The sequence below is a fragment of the Bos indicus genome, chromosome 11, assembly GCF_029378745.1.
Source record: "Bos indicus isolate NIAB-ARS_2022 breed Sahiwal x Tharparkar chromosome 11, NIAB-ARS_B.indTharparkar_mat_pri_1.0, whole genome shotgun sequence".
Taxonomy (NCBI): Eukaryota; Metazoa; Chordata; class Mammalia; order Artiodactyla; family Bovidae; genus Bos; species Bos indicus.
Genome location: NC_091770.1, coordinates 104,977,822 through 105,001,141, shown reverse-complemented (window position 1 = coordinate 105,001,141; position 23,320 = coordinate 104,977,822). Strand labels below are relative to the sequence as shown.

General features: G+C 59.9%; 1 protein-coding gene across 2 annotated transcripts in view; it reads right to left on the bottom strand.

The window, feature by feature from the left end:
- COL5A1 (collagen type V alpha 1 chain) overlaps nucleotides 1-20,151 on the bottom strand; it is a 148,944-nt gene extending 128,793 nt beyond the window's left edge. Inside the window, exon 1 of one of the 2 annotated variants that reach the window (XM_070799667.1) lies at nucleotides 19,627-20,151. In XM_070799667.1, coding sequence (XP_070655768.1) covers nucleotides 19,627-19,747 — 121 coding nt within the window. In that variant the 5' untranslated portion in view covers nucleotides 19,748-20,151. The remainder of the gene's footprint in view (nucleotides 1-19,626) is intronic. The other variant, XM_070799666.1, reaches the window with a different exon arrangement.
- Nucleotides 20,152-23,320: the final 3,169 nt, after the last annotated feature.

The window sequence follows — 23,320 nt, the reverse complement described above, 5'->3', positions numbered from 1 at the left end:
GCAACTCTATCCACCCCGTCTCTCAGTCCAGGCCAACAAACTCTACAAGATTTCACTGTGCCAGGTATACACTAGGCACTGCAGAAGCTGAAGCAAGTCAGCCATTCCTGGCCCTCAAGGAGCCCTGGGTAGAGGGTGGGAGCCTGGGGCAGTCATACACACCCTGATGGAAAACGGAAAAGCTGCTTGGTGGAGGGGGAAGCCCATATCTGTGATGGGGGAATGTGTGAATTGGTGGGTGGGTAAGCAGATTATGAGCTGGATCAACTGGTGGGCTTAGTCTGGATCATAGACGGGTGGGTGGGTGGAGGTATGGATGGATGTTTGGTTGGCTGGATGGATGGATGGACTGACAGATGGAAGAAGGGATAGAAGGATAGATGATTAATGGAAAGATGACAAAAAGGAAGGGTGGATGAAACTCGACTTTGTAAACGGTTAAAAGGATAAATGGATGATGAGCGCATGAACAAAGGAAGGAATGGCATCGCCTTGAAGACGCAGTTGATTAACTTCTCAAAGATTGTAGATACCATCCCTTTACTTGACAATCTGCCCACCTTGGTGGCCTCACTCTCCCTTCTGGGCCAGAGGTGAAGCCCAGTGTGATATGTGTGTCTTATTGGATGGATGGATGGATGGATGGATGGATGGATGATGGATGGTGGGTAAAGACCCTCATGAGTTTACACTGAATTTTGGTACCCAAATTCTCATCTCTGATAAACCCCCAGCCTCCACCACCATCTCACTCACACCACGCTCTAGCCAAGCTAAACCCTGCATTCAGAGACCGAGAGCACAGAGTGTCCAGGCCTCTGCACATTTAGTTTCCTGTATTTGGAATCCTGTTCACCCGCCCTCCATGCCTGGTGAATCCCTTTCACCATGCAGACCTCAGCTCAGGCACTGCGGCCTCTGGGAAGGACTTCCCCAGCCTCCATGCTGGATGAGTGGTCCTCCTCACTGCCCACTCTTAGAGAATGAGACGGAACTACGTGAGGTGGCCCTCTGATTATTTTGGCCCATAAAATGGTAATTTCACACGATTCAACCAAACAGACTCATCTCCACTCCAAGGCTGTGGAATCCCACCAGGACATGGGAGTTGGTCATCTCCACTCTAAGGCTGTGGAATCCCACCAGGACATGGGAGTTGGTCATCTCCACTCTAAGGCTGTGGAATCCCACCAGGACATGGGAGTTGGTCATCTCCACTCTAAGGCTGTGGAATCCCACCAGGACATGGGAGTTGGTCATCTCCACTCTAAGGCTGTGGAATCCCACCAGGGCATGGGAGTTGGTCATCTTCACTCTAAGGCTGTGGAATCCCACCAGGGCATGGGAGTTGGTCATCTCCACTCTAAGGCTGTGGAATCCCACCAGGGCATGGGAGTTGGTCATCTCCACTCTAAGGCTATGGAATCCCACCAGGGCATGGGAGTTGGTCATCTCCACTCTAAGGCTGTGGAATCCCACCAGGGCATGGGAGTTGGTCATCTTCACTCTAAGGCTGTGGAATCCCACCAGGGCATGGGAGTTGGTCATCTTCACTCTAAGGCTGTGGAATCCCACCAGGGCATGGGAGTTGGTCATCTTCACTCTAAGGCTGTGGAATCCCACCAGGGCATGGGAGTTGGTCATCTTCACTCTAAGGCTGTGGAATCCCACCAGGGCATGGGAGTTGGTCATCTTCACTCTAAGGCTGTGGAATCCCACCAGGGCATGGGAGTTGGTCATCTTCACTCTAAGGCTGTGGAATCCCACCAGGGCATGGGAGTTGAGGGCAGGGAGCCTGTCCAGCCTTTAGTTTCCAGCATGGGGGTCATGGTCAACCCAATTCCGCTGGCACACCCGTAACACCATCAGATGAACAGATGGACAAAGGGGTCTCAGCTCCTCCCCCCTCCCCAGCCCCCAGCTCTGTTCCAACAGGACAGAGCAGCAGCCTGGTAGGAATAACAGTGACTGAAGCTGGGGAAAGTCCTCATTCCATCAGGGACCTCAGGGAAAGAAGTCTCCGTTGTCCCATGACCCCACAAATCCCCCTCCCTGATTGTCCACACCTGAGGTCCTCCAGGTGTGGGACCCTCGAGTCTCTCCTCTGAGCTGGCTTTCTGGGTGGCAAGGCGCCTCTCAGCCAGTGGGGGAGACTGGAAGGACCCTGTGGCTCGGAACCGTGGAAGGGAACAAGCCTTATGATAGCAGGTGAGGGAGCACAGGGCTATGATGCAGGGTCACGAGTGATCACGGAGCCAGGACGGTGCTCATGGGGTCGGAGGTCACGGGGCATGTCCACTGTGTGTACCCAGCCACTCAGCACAGAAGCTGCCCCACAGAAAAGCAGTCACGTCCACGGCTCTCCTCGCTTGCCCACCGTCATTGAATGACACGTGATCAATCTAGTCAGTTCCCTCCTGCACTGGTCTATAGGTCTTGTTTCTTTTCTTTTTTGGACTATCGGCTTTTATAATTGACAGAGTCATTCCAGCCAAAAGCGTGTGCCTGCCAGCAAGAAGGCACACAGCTTCCAGGACAGCCAGCCCACGCTTCCATCCCGAGTCTCTATTCCCTACACAGCTGCCCACCTTCCAACCAGCCCACCTGTCTGAGCAACACTCAGCCAATTCAAAAGATGCCAGAGAGAACCGCACGTCTGTGCGCCCAGCTGCCCCTTCCAGAGAAAACCACGGGTCCCCACGTTTGTGCCTCCTTCCTTGTCGTCTAAGAATACGCAAGTGTAGCTTTCTGTGGGTTCTCACTAGAGGCGGATTCATTCTAAGAGGAGCTTTCTTCCCTCTGTATGTTGGAGACTGATCCATTTCAGGAAGTACAAAGACACGGAGACACCACTCCTGCAGCTGCTAAGGGACCCTCCCCAGGAACCGCTCAGCGGCTTATCTGATGGCTCAAATGGCTCTCCTGACGGGCATCTGGTTGTTCCAGCCCTCACCTGCAGACAGCCGAAGCTCTGCTGCCATCTGCAACAGACGTGTCTGCACACACATCGCCTGTATCCACAGGAGACATTCCGAGAAGCAGAGCTACCAGGTCCGATAGCATATGCACTTTAGTATTTCTACAGATACTGCAAAGAGCTTCCCAGGTGGCCCCAGTGGTAAGCAGCCCGCCTGCCAGTGCAGGAGACATAACGAGACGTGGTTCAATCCCTGGGTCGGGAAGACCCCCTGGAGGAGGGCATGGCAGCCCACTCCCATATTCTTGCCTGGACCATGGACAGAGGAGCCTGGTGGGCTACAGTCCATGGAGCCGCAAAGAGTCAGACACGACTGAAGAGATTTAGCACAGAGACTGCAAAGGCCCTTCCTAGAAGGACAGCCTGTGGGCACCGGCTCCCTCACTGGAACCAGCAGCGCCTGCTCTCAGCACGTGCTCTTCGTCCGCCTGGCCGGGTGAGAAGCTGGTCTCCCCGGCCTTCACCTGCATGCCCTTCTCCTGAGTAAGGTCAGACACCTCCCCACATGCTTAAGAGCTACTGGTCTTTTCTTTTCAAGAAGTAATCATAGCTTTCATCCTTTATTATTATTAATTCTTTGGTTGGTTTGGTTCCTGGTCCTTTCTTATTGATTTGTAGGAGTTCTTTGACTATTAGAATATCCATCCTTTTTCTCTGATATACATATTTTCATATTGTTTTCTTACAGTGATGGGTGGTTTGGAGGAGGGGTGGGGAGTTAATCAGAGAGAAAATGTTGACATTTTATGGAGTTAACTTCTTTTTTTATAACTTGTAGAATTTATGTCTTACTGAGAGAGGCCTTCTCATCCAAGATCCTCAGGCTCCCGTGTTTTCTTCTAGTAGGTTTATGGTTTCACTTTTCGAGTTCATATCATTGGGCCATCTGGAATGCATTTTGGTGTAAGACCGAGTCGGGTTCAACTTCTTTTTCCCAGAGGCTTCCTCCTTATCCCAGTCCAGTCCAGTGACTAAGCCTTCCTTTCCCAGCCAACATGAAATGCTACCTTTATCAAAGTCTAAATTTCCACGGCTGCCAGGCCTTAAAAATGGCAGAGCAATGGCTACGCACCCCCTTCTCGTCCCACACAGAGGGGAGGCCTGCTGCTCACCCAGACCCCCGGGACACCCCCTCCCCCAGGTGGGCCCCATCGGGGAGGGGCGAGCACCCGCGAAGGGAAGAGCTAGGGAAAACCCGAGTCAGTGCGCTCCACTAATGCGCAGACGACATCAGAGATCTGGGGTAAGACCCGATGTCCAGCACTGGGAGGCCCTTCAAGAAAGTCAGGGCGATCACGGATGTAAACAGCATGTCCTCCTGATCCAGTGGAATGAAAAAGCCCGAACCAGCTGCCCTGGCGGGACGAGGCCCCGGGCACGGCCCTCCTCAGGGAGCGGGCCTGGCGGGACGAGGCCCGGGGCACGGCCCTCCTCAGGGAGCGGGCCTGGCGGGACGAGGCCCCGGCCGGGTCTGCCTGTACCCTGGAACGTGCTGGTCAGCACGGTGAGCCGCCTCCTTCCGTTCCTCTTCCTCTGTGCTCAGACTCAGTGGGGTTCCAGTCTGGGGGTTATGGGGGATTTTTACTTTCTTCTTTATATTTTTTCTTATTTTCCAGAATGCCTATAATGAACATGTATCATGTAAGTAAAACTAAAGCGGGAAGAGAAGGAGGGCCACCCTCATGGACAGGGACCCAGCCGGGCAGTCGGGGGCCCCGGCTCCCCCAGGCCGTCCCCGCAGGCTCTACCTGGCCTCTGACCCGCAGGGTCCCGCACTCCAAGGGCACAGTTCATTCTCCCTCGAGGTATTACAGCGAGCCGGGCAGCACCAGGAAAGGGACACTGTGGACGGGGAAAAGCCAGGTCCCGACTCCAGGACCCTCCAAGGCCTCGGGGTCAGCTTGTGTTAGGTCAGCCCCCCGCCCACCCCGCACCGCCCCCCAGGGCCAGGCGAGCCCTTCCCACGGGGCTGCCCCCGACGGCCCCAGCACAGAAGCGGCCGACAGTCAGTGCTCAGTAGGTGCTGAACTGCGATTAGGAAGGCGGTCTCCTCAACCACCCCGGGCGAAGCCATGCATGCCGCCGTGGACCCCCGCAGCGCCATCGGGCAGGTTCCATTGAGAAGCTGCACTTCTAGAGCGCTTCCTGCCACAGCGCCTCGGGGAGGCCCACGGACACATGTTCCTGAGGCAGTACGTTCCCCTTGGGCAGCAGCAGCAGACTTTCGGGTTACAGACTCGGCGCAGGCAGGATTAACACCGGAGCCGGGCTCCGGGTCCCAGCCCGAGCGAGCGCACCTCGTCTCCCTCCCACCCAGGCTGGCAGTCCGCAGCCCCCTCCCCTCAAGGCCAGGGACAGAATGTGGGACCAAGGGTCGCAAGGACACAGGTGGGAGACCTGAGCCCCAGAGGCCCCCCGCCAGGCTTCCCCGCCCCTCGCCCCTGGGGCAGCCGGGGGCAGGCAGCGTTGCCCACCTGGCCAGCATCCGGCTGGACCTGCCCGCCCGGCACGGGCGAGGTGACGGCACCCGCCGCCGCTGCCCGGGTGCCGCCAGTCAGAACAGAGGGAAGAATCCCCGCTGCAACGTGAGAGAGAGTGGTGAGTCATCAGAGAGAGATATGCTGCACGGAAGCTGACAACCCCCTGAAGGAGGGCGCTCAGACAGCCTGCGTGTCAGGCCTTCCCTGGGGGCGGGGATTCACTGGCGCTTCCCCAGCCACAGGCATCACAGCAGACAACGCTTCAGTGAGTGAGGAGAATGAGGCCAGGATATTGACCAGGCATCAAAGTTTATGGAAAAGGCAGGTGCCTGGAGCCCAGTGATTTTGGGGGGCTTACATTCCACACAGAGGGCACGTCGTGGAAACCGAGAGGTAGGCCAAGCTCGGCGAGAGCAGCCACCCCGGGGAGGGTGGCTTGGAGCACATGGTGCTCGATGCCAACATCTGTGCTCGCTGGGGTGGCGGGGGCGGGCACAGGAGGCCTCCTGGGACCACGGGAGTGATCTCTTACCTGCTCAGGAGTCCCGGAGAACAAGCAAGTCAAGGTAAGGACTCAGAAGTGAAGCAGGGCAGACAGAAGCTGGTGGAATGTAAAGACTTTCAAAACACAGCCAACAGCTTCTGGACGTGATTTAAAGGGTAAGATGACTGATGCTGAAATGAAAGGAGCCTGGGGTGAGAGGGTCTGGGAGGGTCCATCTGGAGAGACTGTGGATAAGAAGCAGGGTGGCAGCGGGGGAAAGGAGTGAGACGCCGGAGGGGCTGCAGGCCTGCGGGGAGGAGGAGGCCACGCTCGAGCCCCAGGTCTCTCTTGTTAGCGGAGTCACCTGGACTAATCCTCACAGGGCGGACCTCGCGGGCTTCCTCGGTGGAGTGAGAGATCATGAGTGTAGGCGAGCAGGGGATCCGTGCCCACGGGGCGGGAGACACCCCAGGGACAATGCTCACTCACACCTGCTAGGGTGCACGTGACGCATGTGTGCGCACACACATGTGCACACACACACGCGTGCGTGCACACACACACACGCGCGCGCACACCCTCTGCTGCAAACGGGTCACGGGCTTGGGGATCCCCTGGGAGGTCTGTCTGGGCGGTTCCGACTGCTCTGTGGAGGTGAAAGCAATGTCAGCGTGAACCACCCGCACAGCCCTGAGTCTCGGACTCCACCCGGCACACCCCCTGGGCTGCTGGCCCACAACCGCCAGACCAGACTCCAGAGGGACCTGGCAGACCCCCCACCTCTTCTCTCCTCTGGCCCAGAATACCGCCCTCCCGCAGATAGTGAGGGGCCCCCAACCTCTCCCAGAACAGCTCAGGCCCCGCACCTTTACAAGGACAGAAAGTCATTCATCCCTGTGGGCCTCAGTAAGTTCTATTGTTTAGTCGCTAAGTCGTGTCTGACTCTATTGCGACCCCACGCTCTTCTGTCCATGGGATTTTCCAGGTGAGGACACTGAACCGGGTTGCCATTTCCTTCTCCAGGGGATCTTTCCAAGGGACTGAACCTACATCTCCTGCACTAGCGGGTGGATTCATTACCGAGCCCCTCACGTCTGCCCACCCTGCTCCAGAGAGCCGGTTCAAAGCGTGTCAGCCAACACCCTCCACATTCACCAGGGGCACCTTTGGCTCCATCCCACAGCTCCTCCTTGACACCTCCTCGCACGCTGCAGGCACGGAGGGAAGTGACAGGTCCAGAGAGACCCTGTGTGCGTGGAAATCCAAACTGCACCTCCTAAAGTCTCACCCAGAGCTAAGAGGAAGACACCCTCAGCTCTATTTTGCACATGAAGAAAGGACGTTTTGGAGGTCACAGCTCAGGACCGCGGCAGTCCTAGCCCCCCGGCCACGCCAGGGGTTTCTGGCAGCTAGAGCCGGGCTGCGTGCCTCCTTCGGCCTCGAGGTGAGCACACCTCACGTGGGCCTGAAGCGTGAGGCTTGGATGCTGTGACAGCAGACTCGTGCTCCATCCACCCCCTGTCCGCCGTGACTTCTGCCCACCGACCGTACCTCCAGCTAGAAATGCCCGGGACCACACGTGTGGGATATGTGCTGTTCCCTTGGTTTCAAAGGAGCTGCAATTCCCTAACTTTTCCCAGTGGCATCTGCCTGGCCCGGACAGTGGGGTAGGTGGGCCACCCAAGGAGCAAACTTTCTGGAGGACTCTGACAACTCTCTAGGACTCATGACCCACCCTAAGGGAACAGCAGGAGCAGAGCTCTTGAGCCTGGCCCTTGGCAAGCCCACTGACCTCCTTCAACAAAGGGCGGGCTCAGGAACCAGGCCCCTGGGCACTGTTTCTCTCCCAGGGTTTTTTATTTTTCTTTTCTGAAGTGCTGATAGTTTAAAGATGTGGGTTCTTCCCTGGCCCAGCTTCTCTGACCCGGAAGAGGTGATGGCTCGGCTGCCCGAGCTTCACTCTGGAAACATCTGATGGGCTGCTCGGCCTGCACCTGGCCCTCAGAGTGGGAGGGGCCTGACGTGCGCTCCAGCCTCGTCACTGGCAACGCTTGGCTCCCTGGCACAAGCCCTGCGTGCCTCTCCAGTTGTGTGTGAACCGATGTCAAACAGGCAGGACCCACCTGGCTACAATCCTCCCCTATCGCTCCTTCCTTCCTGCTAAAACGGAAAAAATGACTCAGCCAGGACAGCTCATGCCTGAACACAAACACAGCTAAAAGCTGGGCCGCCCCAGCTTCACCTGCCTCGAGCAATGGGAGGAGGATCCAGAGGGGCCTGGGACTCGGGGGGCTTTAGAAGGGGAGCTGAATGCGCACTGCTTCCTCCTGACCCTGGACAGGCACCCACCTCCAGCCTGGGCCCCGGAGGACAAGTTGAGGGCGGCCACCAGCTTTCAGCAGCCTCCCCACCCCTCTGTGCCGGGATGAAGGACCCAGGGAAAAAGATGGGGCTGAAACCCCACCTCACAGTGATGTCTGCTCTCGGAAGGCCCTGTCCCCAGGAGGCTGGGTGAAACTCAGTTTCCACAACGCAAATGCTATTTTAAAGGCTCTGCTACTCACTAGCTGTGGGGCTTCTGGGAGCCTCAGTTTCCTTGCCTGTAAAACGGGGCTACCTCTTGCCCAGAAAAGATGTCGTCAGGATAAAACAGTGTATGAAAGCCCTTAGAGCAAGGTAGAGGAGAGGGAGGGAGGGAGGAAGCAGAAACCCCCACCCCGTGCCGCCCAGCCCTCGACAACAGCCCTCCCCAGTGTTTGCAAATCCTGCTCACGTCCAGGCAGCTGTGCGCAATCAGACAGGCCCTGTCCAGGAAGGGGAGGTGGGAGCCAGTCCACGCAGAGGCCCCAAGGCAGGCGCTGCACGGTGTGGAGGACAGGCGCCCTCCCAGGCGGGGACTCCAGGGCGTGAAAAGGGAAGAAGACAGAGCCTTCCCACTGGCAGCAGCTTTCCTTCGGTTCTGCAAACAGGAAGCTTGAAGACGTTCAGAAGCTCCAAATTTGGGGATATCAAGTTTAAAACCCTGGGGCTCTGGAGGCCGGGTTCCAGCAAGTTCCCTCCGGATGCTGTCTGCCCGCACGAGGTGAGCTCCCAGATGGGGGTGACCGGCAAACAACGGTCATCACACCTGCCATGGACAGAGGAACCCTGGGACGGGAGACCTGAGCTCCCCTCCAGCCCCAGAGTCCCAGAACAATCCTTTGAGGTTCAGAGGCCCTCCCCGGATGGTGGAGCTCTGAGACCATCCGGTTCCCCCGGCCTCAGGACACCAGGCAGAGCCCACCAGCAGGTGACAGCCGCACACCGGGGTCTGGTCCCCCTGCCCCTCTGCTCTCAGCAGCCTGTGACCCTGGACACCGCCTCGTCCTCTAGGCCTGAAGGCGGGAGGCCAGACCGACCACTGACTCCATGAGCCCTCCCAGTAAAACATCCAACTCCGTCCTGGGGGGCTGGGCCTGCCCACCATCAGGGCCCCACACTCCTGGAGTGAAAAAGCAAGCCTGACACCGCTCCCACATTAAATGAGGAGGAAGATTCCATGGCGCCCCCCAAGCATAGCTGCAGAATGCACCCCCTGCCCCTTGCGGACTCGCCCCCTCGGGCTCCAGCTGGGTCCTTTGCACTGACTGTTTGGCCTCCTCCGAGGCCCAGCTGTGGCCCAAACCCGAAGTGACCGCTCTACTCCTGCTCTGTTGGCAGCACCTTATAGAAACTTTATACAAATTGCTGCCTCCCTGCTCCGCCCGACATGATAACAGCACAAAAGAGCAACAGCAACATGGAATCCTCGTCACTAATCGACCGGTACTGACCGCCGGGGCCTAGGCAGCAGCGGCGGTCACTGTCCCCAGCGTGCTTCAGCGTCTGTTCTCCAGCACTGAAGGTGGGGTGCAGGACACCCCGCCAAGGGCCCATATCCACCCGCAGGCCACCTTCACCTTTCAGCTTCAGGTGTGGAGATGAGCCACGCTGGGCCAGGAGGTTAAGCAAGGCGTTAGAGGTCACACGGCTGGGAGTCCAGACCCTGCTCTTGGCCTCCAAAGCCAGGGTCCCAGCCTCCGTGCGCTGAAGCATCACTGCTTTCCGGCCTCATCCCCTAACTCCCCTTCTGAAAGTCACAGGAATGACTGACTGGGAGCTGGCCGTGGAGGCTGGCCCCACGCGGTGGGGAGGTGGGGGGGTCGGAAGAAGGTTCAGACCTCCTGTCCAGTACGCCCAATGTTACCCAAAGTGCCCTCAGCTGGTCATTGGCATCAGATCTCTAAGGGCAGGCCCCAGGCTCCACCCTAGACCCTTGGATCCCAGATCTGAGAGGCAGGGCCTGCAGTGGCTGAAGCTCTGGTCTCACGGGGTCCCCATCAAAGACCTCCTGGTAGGAAACCGGATCTGCTCACCAGACTCTCTTGTTCCCAGGCAACCCCGGGCCAGGTCCCCAGACCTGGAGGACTCCACCCTCTGCAAAATGCCAGCAAAGCTGAGTTTGGGGCCCAGCCCTCCACTGGGACAATGTGGGGGCTCCAAATACAAACGTCGGGGCTCTAACACATGGCAGCACAAGTGACAGGAGCCTTCAGTCCCCCCAGCAGGCCTCTGGGGCAGGCATCACCAGTTTATACTCATTCCACAGATGGGAGGGCAGACTCAGAGGAGTATTTCCAGGTGCCTCAGCATCTGTGCTGAGCCCAGACACACGGGGACAGGTAGGAGGCAAGGGCCCTGCCCTCTCGGCTCACCAGGGCGCTGAGATCCTGGGGCTGGCAATGGCCCACCCTCCTTCTCACTGGACCTGGCTGAGCTCCTTCTTGGTGTCCCGCCCCTACTGAGCCGGCAGTGCACACGCTGGATGTGCAGTAAACCCAGAGGAACAGCCTCGTGAGACCTGACATCAGGGATGGGCCTCAAAGCAAACAGGTGGAGGGGAGTCGGGGGCGAGTGCTGGGGGTGGTGACAGGGGTGCTGAGGGAGTGGGGGGGGGCTGGACCACGTGAGAGTGGCCTTGGGCTGATCCTCATTAAATCCACGAGGACCTGGGGATCTGCTGCGCTGTGTTTGATCTGTCCCTGAAAAACAACAACAATAACAACACTCTCAGAGCCAAGCCCCAATAAACCCTTCCTCCTTAGGCTGACTTCCCCCACCTCCCAGTCGCTCTGATCTCCTTTATTGCAGAATGAGTCTTCTCTTAGAAGGGAGTGCTCATCCTCTGGCAGGGAAGAAAGCAAAGCATGACTGCTCCTTCTAGAAAGCAGGGAGGGCACGCAACGGGTGGAGGACTTGTCTCTTCCTCTCTCCCGCCGTGCAGGCCCCTGACGTGCCCCCAGCATCTGTGCTGACACCTGCAGGCCCCTGTCTTAGATGAGGGAGGAGGTCCTGAACACTGGCCGCCCTCCCACTCCCCCTGCCCTCTGCAGTCCAGCTCCTCCCTGGAAATGCGGGCCGAGCCTCCCACCACCCTGCCCAAGTGTGAGCCCCGCAGCCTCACCCCAGCCCGTCCCAAGCGCCGGGCCCACCACACAGGACCCCTGGATGCTCCTCAGGTGCCAGGGTCCACTGACACGTAGCTGTTGCCCAAGCCGTGCTTTCCAATCTAAACCATGAACTTAAATAACATTGAGAGTTGGACTGTAAAGAAAGCTGACCACAGAAGAATCGACGCTTTTGAACTGTGGTGTTGGAGAAGACTCTTGAGGGTCCCTTGGACTGTAAGGAGATCCAACCAGTCCACCCTAAAGGAGATCAGTCCTGAGTGTTCACTGGAAGGACTGATGTTGAAGCTGAAACTCCAATATTTTGGCCACCTGATGCAAAGAGCTGACTCGCGGGAAAAGACCCTGATGCTGGGAAAGACTGAGGGCAGGAGGTGAAGGGGACGACAGAGGATGAGATGGCTGGATGGCATCACCGACTCGATGGACGTGAGTCTGAGTGAACTCCGGGAGTTGGTGATGGACAGGGAGGCCTGGCGTGCTGCGGTTCATGGGGTCACAGAGTAGGACACGACTGAGCGACTGAACTGAACTGAACTAACATTAGTGATAATTCCCTGGAAAAGAAGACATTTAGAAGCCCTATTGCCCACACTTCCATTCAAGAATGAGCTCCTCACCCCACCTTCTTGACCTGAACATTTTCTGATCCAAAAGGTGCAGAAGGTGCAGTACCCCTTCCTACTCCTCCGCTCAAAACCAACCGGGATGCGCGACCCTCTTCTCCTAGAAGAGCAAGGTCTGTCTACACAGATCACTGACACGGAGACCGTCCCCTCCACCCTCAGGCCAGGAGGACACATAACAGTCTTCAAGAAGGAAGCTAGAACTGCCCACCAGCACTTCAGATTCTCCCCAAAGAAAAAGGGCAAAAGAAGAGAAGAAACAGCGAAGGCAGGTCCCAGGGACCTCACCCCAGCAGACCGGAGAACGACACCTCCCCAGACACGGCCCCTGCAGACTGAACCTGAGGGCCCAGGGCTGGAGAAGGCACATCTTTGCTCCTCCACTTGGGCAGGGCCCAGGCCCCAGTCCCCAGCCAGCTTTCCCTTCACCTGCCACACAACAGGGTCCCCTAGCTGCCCGCCATGGGCCAGGGCCCCCGTTCCACGGGCGCACAGCTTCTCCTACCTTCCCAAAGACGACCCGGACGAGGAGCAAGACGAGACTACACACACTCCTAGTTTTATGCATCAAAAATGAAGAAGGAAGAATTGAGGCTGAGGTGCAGAAGCTACTCGCAGTTGAAGGCCATGGGCCTCTTTCTGAAGCACAAGGACCCTGCCACTAACAGTGTGCGTGCTAAGCTGCTTCAGTCGTGTCCAACTCTTCTGACCCCATGAACTGCAGCCCACCAGGCTCCTCTGTCCACGGGATTCTCCAGACAAGAACACTAGAGTGGGTTGCCATGCCCTCCTCCAGAGAATCTTCCAGACCCAGGGACTGAACACGTTTCCTATGGCTCCTGCATTGCAGATGGGTTCCTTAACACTGAGCCAAAGGAGAAAGCCCTCCGAGGGAATCCTCCATTCAAACTCATGGGAGGGTGGGGCTCCAAAAGCCATAGGCTCTGGCAAAGCAAGCTGGCCTCTGATTGGCCAGAGCCCCACAGGCTGTCTGGTACCGCCCTCTGATTGGCCAGTGGCCCATTGGCAGGTGCCTCCCCCTGATTGTCTGCTGACCTAGGGACTGTCAGGTACAGCCCTCTGATTGGCCAGTGGCCCAGGGGCTGGTGGGTGCCTCCCTCTGATTGGCTGGTGGCATCATTTTACTAGCTGGTGTATGTTTCACTGCCTCCCACTTTGCACTTCACTGGACACTGCGGCCTGTTCGCAGGTCTGATTCCCTCACTGCACCGGAAGCTCCTGCAGGGCTGAGATGTTCACCTCCCACTCACCTGCGCACCTGCTCCTGGCGGCCGGCACTGGTCTGAGTCGCATTTGAGGTCTGCAAAGGCTTCAGGCAGAGCCACTGTCCCGCCCGAGTTTTCCACACAGGACCAGTCTCTCCTGCGTCCCCTCTGCGCCGACACAGAAAGGGCCTCGCCCCCGCCCTCTGGTTACCCCGCCGGCAGAGCGGAAGACAGTTGCTTTAATCTCAGCGGAAGGCGGGAAGCGATTTTTCCAATGCACGAGTTTTTACAGTTAAATCACTCCAGTTACATACACACATTTTGATGTCATTTCGTACATTTATTTTTTAAAAAATAAAGAGGCTAATAAAGTCCCTGTTGCCAAGGTGCTGGCAGGAAAGAACAGGACAGAAGACCGAATTTCCCCTGAAAGAATATAGGCCTAGGAATCAGAAAATAAAAGAATCCACCTCCCTCTCCCCATTTCACGTACAGAGACGTCACAAGAAATCGGCCCCTGGGGCTCTGTGTAATGAAACATGGACAAAAGTGGGTCAGATCGTGGTTCCATTTCTTAGGTCTGAGTCACCCAAGAGTGGAGACATTTATTCCGACTGTGGGTTATGATGTAGGCTGGGAATCTGCCAGAAAAATTACAGAGTGAGTCGAAGCTGATGGGATGACGGCTCAGACAGTGTGACAGGTATAACCCAGAGCGACCCCCCCCCCCACGAATCCCCACACACCCAGTGGACCATTCATCCGTCCGCTCCTTCCATCAGCTTTGCTCCAGCTGCTCGGGCTGCGGGGATGCACGAACAGCGTCTAAGTTAGCAAGGCCCCGCCCCCCTCCAGATGCCCTGGCAGACCATCAGCCATCACCCATGGTCACGTCTCAGGAGCCAGAGTCCTTGAAATGGGACGTGGGCAGGTCCATTCCCACCACTTGGCCCCAATCCCCGCTGGTAAAGCAGTGGTGGCCTGAGGAACGGCGTGCTGGGCACGACCGCCCATGACCTCCGCCACCTCCAGGCCGAGGCTCGAGGCTCAGACCAGACCGAAGGATTTGCAGACGGAGCCATGAACTCATGGCGGGGAGGGGGGGCTCTCTGAATGAGAACCCCTTCTCATTCACAAGACAGAGGGAGTGACTCGCAAGGCCAGCCAATGAGCAGTGCTGGGAACTCGCCCCAGACCCGCTGCCCCTGCCACCCGGGGGCCCAGAGCGGATGAACGGTCACAGCGATGCTGGGGACACCTCCCGTACTGCACCCCGTCCAAAATCCTGCGGAGGGGTGGCCCTGGTGGCTCAGTGGTGAAGAACACAAGTTCGGTCCCTGGTCTGCGAGGATCCCACACGCCCTGGAGCAACGGAGCCCACGCACCACAGCTACTGAGCCTGTGCTCTAGAGCCCGGGAGCCACAACTACTGAGCCCCAGCGCCAAGAGCCCGTGGTCCCCAAGAGACGCCACCACAAAGACGAGCCTGTGCCTCACAACTAGAGATCAGCCCCCGCTCTCCGCAACCAGAGACAGCCTGAGCAGCAGTGAAGGCCAGCACAGCCAAAAATAAATAAAATCTTATTTTAAAAAAATCCCGCAGGAGCCACAGTCATCACCCTTTCCTACAGATGGGAACCTGGTGGGGGTGGGCAGGATGCTGACCCAGCTGCAGGCCGCCCACCCCAAGGCATCACGCATACCGGGCCTTCACGCCGCGGGTGTGGCAAGGCAGCTCTGCCCACAAGAAGGGCCAAAACAGGCTGTGCCTGCAGGACCTAAGTATCCCCAGGAGCCAGGCCAGAAAGCTTAAGGCATATTTGGCCAAGTGCTGGCCAGATGAGTCGATTACAGGGGAGAAATAAACAGAGGGAAAAGCAGAAGCTATAATCTAACATCGCCCTCCTGTGAGCAAAAAAAAGACTCCCCAGATTATCAGACCCAGCTGGACCGGCTTGTCCTGGGCCGGACCCACAGCTTCATGGCTGCCTGGCGGGCTCCGTGGCCACCGGTCGCCTCCCGTCTCCCCAGCAGGGATGGGGCGCAGGGAGGAGAGACGTGGCCTGGCCGTGGGCGCCTCAAACACACCAGGCCCTGCCTGGGCAGACCGTGAAAACACAGGGACCTGTGTGTGGATGCGGGCACGCACACCTGCGTACGTGTATACACCCACCAACACACGTCTCACACACGCAGACACACGCATCCAAACACACCACACGCACAAATACACACACACACACACACACACACACGTGTATAGCCCTCTGTTGGGCTTGTAAAGCCCTTTCACATACGTGGCCTAGGGCGACCTTTACTGCCATCCTGTGAGGTGACAGACGTGGGAAACGGACCCCCCCGAGCCCATGGGGGGCTGAAGAGGGTGCAGGAGGGGCCGGGCCGAGCCACTTGCGGACCGCGGAGCCCCGGGGTCTCACCGGGCCCAGAGCCTGCCACTGGACGCTCACAGCTACAGACAACAGTGGCAACACCGTGCGTCCTCCTTCCGCAAATCACCCCCCAAACAGCAGCCACAAAAGACGCTCCACTCATTGGAGAGGTGCCCCCACGTTCCGCTCCCTGTCTTCAGGGATCACCCCGATCCATCTACACAGCTACTCTCAGAGCAAGGAAGCCGTGTCCCCCCGTTTCTCAGAGGAGAAAGCTGAGGCACGGGGCTGGCCCCCGCCCAGACAACCCCTTAGAGGCAGAGGAACCCTCCCCGCAGCCCTGGGTTCAGTGACCTGACAGCCAAGGACTGTTCCCCAACCAGGACCCAACACGGGCAGGCCCCCCAAGCCAGGGCAGGCGGCACCCTCAGGGGGTCTCGGTGCGGGGCCCAGAGCGGGTTAGGACAGCCCAGCTGCCCTCCTGTCCCTTCCGAGACCCCCCTCTTCTCACAGCGGCCGCTCCTGCTGGCACAGCATCCCAGGGCAGGCAGCCCTGGGGGCGCCCCGCCAACCGAGTTAATGAGGGGCTTTCCAGCCAAGGGGAGCAGCCCCAGGAGAAGAGCAAAGTGGTGGGGCTGGGAAGGTCCTGCCAGCAAGGAGCACGGATGAGACAACAGCCAGAGGGGAAGGCAGGCACCTGCTAAGGGGGCCGCTTGGCAACAAAAGGAAGGAGAAAGGTTGAGTTAGCAGCACCTCCTCCAGGAAGCCGCCCCAGATCTCCCCAAGGGGGCCGACCCGCCACCCTGTTTTCAAGGATGCTCGGCCAAGAGAACAAGCAGTGCAATGACCAGCGTCCACGGGTGGGCCTCCCCCCAGCCTGTGGGCCCTCCGTCACCTCTGCCTTCCCCACAGCCAGGCCCAGCTGAGGCAAGGGCTCCTAGAGTCGGCAGCTCCCCCGGGTGAGTGAAGGGCCTGGTGAAAGGGGGGTGGAGGCTGCAGGCCTGCAGGCCACGGTGGCCCTCGATGGCCTTGGGTAAAAAGCGGGGAGGGGGCAGGAAGAGACCGGAGAGGGAGGAGGGAGAGAAAGGAGGGAGGCAGCGAAACACTCGGCTGGCTGGGACCCTCCTCGGCCCCGGTGAGCCTCAGGCCTTCCCAGGCACAGAGAGCAGGCAGACCCAGAGTCTGGGGCCTCAGCCCCCCGTGCCTGGGCCTCCCCGAACACCAGCGCCCTCACAGCCCCACAGGCCAGGGTGCGAGTCCAAGACGACAATGTCGGCACAGACCTATCAGTACACCAGGCAAGGGCCAGCGACTTTGCTCCAAATGTTACCGCGTGCTGGCCTCCCAGGGGCCGGGGACCCCGCCCTGCTCCTCGTGGCACACCCGGGGCTCCAGTGAGGGTGCAGCAACGGGGCCTTGGGGTGCCTGACTCATCCTCGACCCTCGGGGGCTCGCTGTTACTAAGTGACGGGTGGGAAGCCATTGGAGGGGTCTGTTCCCCACACCCCTTTGTGCCCCCAACCCTATCTGTGACCCGGGGCGGAGGCAGGGATGGGAGACAGGGCCAGACAGCCAGAAGGCAGGGTGGGCAGGCGGGCAGTGCTCAGCGGAGGGCGTGGCCGTGGTGAGAGTCCAGAAATATCTGAAGGGTGGGGTCGTGGGGCAGGCTCTGGCCGGCACCCCAGGAACAGCCCCGGAGCAGCACTGGGGAGAAGGGCCTTTGTGCTTCCACCCCAGGGAGGGGACTCCTGCCTGTGGCCACTGCCGGCTGGCAGTGACCCCAGCTCCAAGCCCTCTGGCCACGGAAACCTGGACCAGAGGAGAGAGAGGCTTGGGGAACCAGCTTGCCTTCTGAACCCCTCCCACTGACTGTTCTTTTATGGGGAGGAGGGGGGAGGGGAGGAGAAGATGGAAAAGGCTGTCTTTCCAGCCAACTGGATTGAGTCAGAGGAAATTTAACCATTTGGTGACTGTCAAGTCCCACAAAACTTGGACAACTCTTCCGACCAAATAATTGCCAAAAGCGACCACGTGACCGGCGTCAACCAATGTCGTGCCGAGGAGATGACCTCAATTTCCAAATATTGGGGTCATGTTTCATTTCACTTACTCTCCTTTGCCCGTTACAATGTTAAACGGCCCCAAACGCAATCTGACTTTTCATGCCTTCACACACTTGGCCAAGAAGAAGGTAGGAAAAAGAGCCATGTTCGGAGAGAGCTCAGAAAACATCTGGTGAATCTCAAAATGGAGAGGAGACGAGCTGCACACCCCCCCACCCCCGCCCTGGATCTCAGTGGACAGCCGCTCCTGCGGACTGACGATGCCTTCCAAAAGGGTCCCACCCTGGAAAGGGAGGTCTGTGAAACCCACCCAGAGAGGTGGCTTCTTTGCAGGCTCTCAACATCTCTTCGGAAGGAGCCAAATGTCTAAGTCCACAGCCATGGCCCAGGCGCTGACCCCGTGCCCACCTCAGTCAGGACAGGAAAGAGGAGGCAGGGGGCAGAGATGGCGAACAGCCCGCTCCAGACCCAGATGAACACTCGCTCTGCGTGCTCCCCAGCCCAGCTGTGGGGGTTTGGACTCCCCTTAAGGATTCCCACCTGACCTCCTGGGGGAAAGCCCAGCAGAGGAGCAAGGGCAGGGTTATATGGTTTTGTCTCTGACGGATGCCCAACACAGCTGCCCTGACCACATCCCCCGGCCCGCTCCACACCACCTCCCTGGAGGCCTCTGCTGTCCCCCACCTCCAGTGACCCCAGGAGAAACCCAAAGCCTGTGAGCTGAGCTCAGGATCCAGGAAACGCGGGTGGCAGTCCAGGGCTGAGATCCGAGACCCCCAGAGCCAGGCCAGGCTCCCCACGCCTTCCCCAGCCCCTGACCAGCTGGACACCCTGATTCCTGTTCACCCTGTCTGGCCCACCAAGCACTCATGTGCCAGCAAAAAGGGACAGAATACCTTGATTGGTAAGTGGAAGGTGGAAGTGATTCTTCCTGTATGTCTTCAAATTACAAAGCAGAGCACAGTGTGGGCTCTGAAGTGGTGCTGTCTCTAGGGGAGGGGGGCCTGGCTGGTCCAGCTGTCCCCTGGGCCACTGTCCCCTCCCTGAGCCTGCTCTGAGTCCATCTCCCATCAGCTGATGGGAGACTTTGAGGGCCATGAGCTCTGTTGGAAGACCTACCCCATGGGATAGGCATCCACAGAAGTGATGCTTGGAACACCACCGACATCAGGACAGTGTGTGGGAGGCAGTGGGGGCGGCAGGCATCCAAGCAGGCGCCCTGTGGATGCTGGCCGGCTGGACGCCACCCGCAGGAGAACGCTCCTTCTAAGGCCAGACCTCTGGCAGAAGTCCCGTCTGTGCATCATGTAAACCCCCGGCAGCCCAAACCCGGCAACATCTCCCGGTCTTGCGCCTAGAATTCCGTCTTTGGGCGGGAAACCTCCTAGAACCCTAGAAAACCTGCTTCCCAGGAGAAGTCGGGGGAGGGGGGCTCCGTTTCTGGGATTCCCGTCCCCGCCCTCCACCCTCGGCCCCCCATCCCAGGAGGCCCGGCCAGAACTGACCCGCTGTGACTCTAGGGGGCGACCCTTCCCGGGTTTCAGGAAAGGAAGTTGTGCTGCGCGCCTGCGATGTGGACAGAGAAGGTAAAGTTTCGGGACAAAAGTCTGCCTGCCTGGTTGGACAGCCCCTCCGGCGCATCCTACACGGAGCCCCAGCCTCGGGTCCCCCGACGGCCCCGGCGGTCGGCCCGTTTGGCGCGGGGGAGGGCTGTGCCAGCGCGTCTCCCTCTCCGGGGCCCCCAGCTAATGGCATTCGGAGTCTCGGGCCGCGCATTCCACAGCCAAGCGGGGAAGGTCGTGCAGGCGCAGAAGAGGCCGGGCGCCCGGGGATGACAGCCGTGCCGGCCCCGGCGGCCCCCGGCCCCCAGAGCCCTGGCGCCCCGCGCCCTTACCTGCGCGGCTCGGAGGCGGCGCCCACAGCAGCAGCAGCAGCAGCAGCAGCGGCGGCGGGGACAGCAGCGGGGCGCCCGGGCGGAGCGGGCTGCGCGCTTTCCAGCGGGTGTGGACGTCCATGCCGGAGGGGCGCGCGGTGCGGGGCGCGGGGCGGGCGCGCGGGGACGCACGGGGCGCGGAGCACGGCCCGGGCAGCGGACTCAGCGGGGCCGGCACGACCTTAGGGAGTCATGGGAGCAGCCGCCGGCCCGTTCTCTTTGTAGCCGTGGCCCCCGGGAGGGTCGGCTGGCGCGCTCGCCCACGGCCGGGAGGGCTCGACCTCGGTCCGCGGGGCGCCGGGACCCCGCTCGGCTCGCTGGCCCCCGCCTCCTCGTCCCCTCCGGTTCCTTCTGGCCTCCTCCTCGCCGCCGCCGCCCCGCGACTCGCTCCCCTGGGCGCTGCGCTCGAGTGAGGTCCGGCGCCGGCCGCGGGGACGAAGGAGGAGTGCGACCTCGCCTCGGGCGCCGAGCACTTTTCCCCCTTCCCCTCCCGCCCTCGCTCCTGGAAGGCACCCGCGGAGGCCGGGGCTCCCCGGCGCCCGCAGCAAATCAGAGCGGCCGCTGGGCTCGGCCGGGCCGGCCCCCGCTTCCCACTGGGCGCCGCGGGCAGGGAGGTGGGGCCAGCGGGCGAGTGGCGGCGACGAAGGGGCTGGCCCGGGGCGGGCGGGGACCCGAGAGGGCACGGCGCCGGGCTCTGCCGGCGTGCGTGCGCGGACGGAGCCCCCCAAGGCCGATCCTGGACCCCCACTTTTCCCGCCCCTGGTGCCCACACCTGGCCGAGCCCCAGACCAGTGTGGAGGCACCCTGAGTTCGAGCATTTGGAGTTAAAAAAAAGTTGCAGCTCACCCCGCCTAACTTTTTCACGTACTTGGAGTTGAGAGCTCCTCTTCTGGGTGGAGACTGGACTTCCAATCCAGCCAGATCGGGGCGCCCAAGACTGTAGCAGGCGCGTCCACCCCGACCCACGACCCGCTCTCCACCTTCCCGCAGGGCAAACTGGGCATCCGTGCCCACGCTGAGGTCTGGACTCCTGAGAGGTCCTGGGGGCGGGGGGCGGGGCGAGCTTGGAGGTCACACATCTGGGATATTAATCAGGCGGAGGTCGCCAACACCCCCTCCCCCCTCGCTCCTCCTGCATGGAGACCCCTCTGCGGCAATAAGGGAAGCCAAAGAGACACGTGTTTGGGAGGTGACAGTTGCAGAGGATGAGGGCTGGGGTCCCTGCTGCCCCGGACCACCGTGGGGCACTGCCTCTCTTCCTCCAGGTCTTTAAGCCTCCGAGAGGTCTCCCTGGAGCCTCCAGGCTGCTGTGGTGGGCGGCAGCCCCTTCTGTTTGGTTCCCCCAGCCCAGAAATATCCACCCCACCCCCTCAAAAGCCTGCTGAAGCCTCCCTCAAACCCCTTCCTAGAAGGGCAACTGTGCTGGATTTTAAAGTGGAGGGAAGGTGAGTCAGGGGGCTTTTCAGAACCCAAGCCACCCCTCTGCTTTGAACAGACTGTTCACCCAGTGACGCTGAAGCAGTTCTGGGACCCCCAGCCCCCGGCCCCCAGACTGGACGTGAAATTCCCCAAACACCCTTCAGTTCCAACAGGAAGGGAGGGGTGGAGGGGAGAGGTTGGGTTTGCCAGCACGGCCACGGGCTGCCTCTCGAGCCGGCGGTAGGTCACTGGGGCTACCCCGGTGGCCCACACCTGCCCATGTGCTCTCGGAGGTGTTCAGTACCGCTCAGGTAAAGGATGAAACACAAAGTAAAGTGAAGTGTTCTCTCTGGTTTAGACAGTTCTTTCTTGTTGTTTCACAACCTGTGTAAATCACATCTGTGATTGGGGTGGGTGTGTGCTGTGTGCACAGGTGTGTAGGTCTGTAATTCCTGTGCTGGTCAGCTGGAGCTGGTCCTTGGTGAACCTTCACGAGAGAGAAATTCCACCAGACGGTCCCTGAGCCCCCAGCCCCACCTGGCCCCTGGAACGCCCCCCCACCACTAGGGGAAGGCCAGCTTCTCCTGAAGACGTGGGGTGCTACTGTGGCCCAGTGATCTGGTTGTCAGAAGACAATGCTGCTCAGGGCTTTGTTTCCCCCGCAACACAGAGTGCTCTTCCAGGGGCCGCAGGTTCTCTGTGCTGGCTCACCAGCCCTCCCGACACCTGGAACTCAGGACGCGCATCTGGTCCCCCAAGAGCTGATAGTCAAGGGACACCGTGTCCCCCGGAGAGCTGACCTCACAGTAACGAGGAAGCTTGAGACCAAGGTGGGCTCATTGGTGCCTGGACTTGGGGGGGAGGTCAGTTTCTAGCCCACTGAGAAATTCAGAAAACAACCCCTAAACTGAGCACCCTGCCCTGTCCGCCCAGGACAGTGGGAGGGGGACCGTGACGCCTGGCTACAACTGGGAGTCCAGCGGAGACAGCAGGAGCACCAGCCAGACCTGTGTGTTGGCCACTTCAAAGCCACTCTTGCACCAGGTCACACACAGCAGTAAAGAACACAGTCATTTCTGCCCCTTACAGATAATGAAGGTGAGGATCAGAGAGAGTGAGGGACTTTTGGTCAAAGTACCAGCGTATCCATACGTGGCCAAGCCCGAATTTGAACCCAGATTTGCCTTCAGGCAGGAAAAAAGGGAATCGCCCTGCCCAGATCCTTGCAAAGAATGCCTCATGGTGGGTGACCCCAGCAGCATCCCCTGACCCTCCCACAGCTGATTAAAACGGAGTCCTCTGGAAACTATTTCCCTCTGGGCTCCAGGACGCCTGTGGCGACTGAGACACTCGTGCCCAGCCCTGCCTCGCCCCCATCACCTCCCTGGGCCTGAAATGCCTCGTGGTGGCTCTAGCTCCGGTGGCACAAGCAGCACCTGCTCACCTGGGAGCCTCCCTGCTCTCCTGTAACTGCCTCCAGGGTCCCACTCAGTCCCTCCCCGAGCGTTGGCTTCAACTCCCGGCGCTCCACTGTGGCAGGGACCCGGCAGCATCCAGGGTTCTGAGTGCCCCTGGCCTTCCGTAGCCTTATGTCTCCCAGGGTGCCTGGCGGAGCGTAGGGCAGGCAGCTGTGCCCCAGCTTTGCTCCTGGAACCCACCGCCCACCCTCCCTTCTTCTGCCGTAAGGTCTCCTCACCGATTTCTTTAAGCGACGGATCGTTGTCTCAGTGCCCACAACAGGCCCTAAGCGCGGCTCGCTTGTGGGCTCTCTCGTTTCCCCTGCCACCTGAAGGGGCCACCCAGCCTCCCGGAGTCCTTGGCTGGCTGGGAAAGCCCGCCCTTCCTGGGGAAGCCCCCAGGACAAGCAGCTACCTTCTCCCTCTCCACCTCTCCCAGGGGGGAGCTCACAGCCCCTTGGAGGAGGCGGAGGAACCGGTGATCTGCTTGCCTCCAAGGGGTTCACTGCCCAGCAGACCCAGGAGGGACGGGGCAGCTCCTGCTCTGCAGGCTGAGTGGCTGGCGCCGCCCCGCACTCACCCACAGCCGTGGGGCGGCCCGAGGCTCCCTCCAGCAGACCTGCCTCTGGCACCTGTGGCCCAGGTGCGTCCTGCAGTTGGTGCCCAGGACAGGACCGGGCCAGCCCCGGAGCCCCAGGCTCGGCTGCGGCCCAGCGGCAGGGATCGCCAGCCCTGGACCTTGGGTGGCGAGTGCTGGCCTCTGGCCCTCAGTGCTCCTC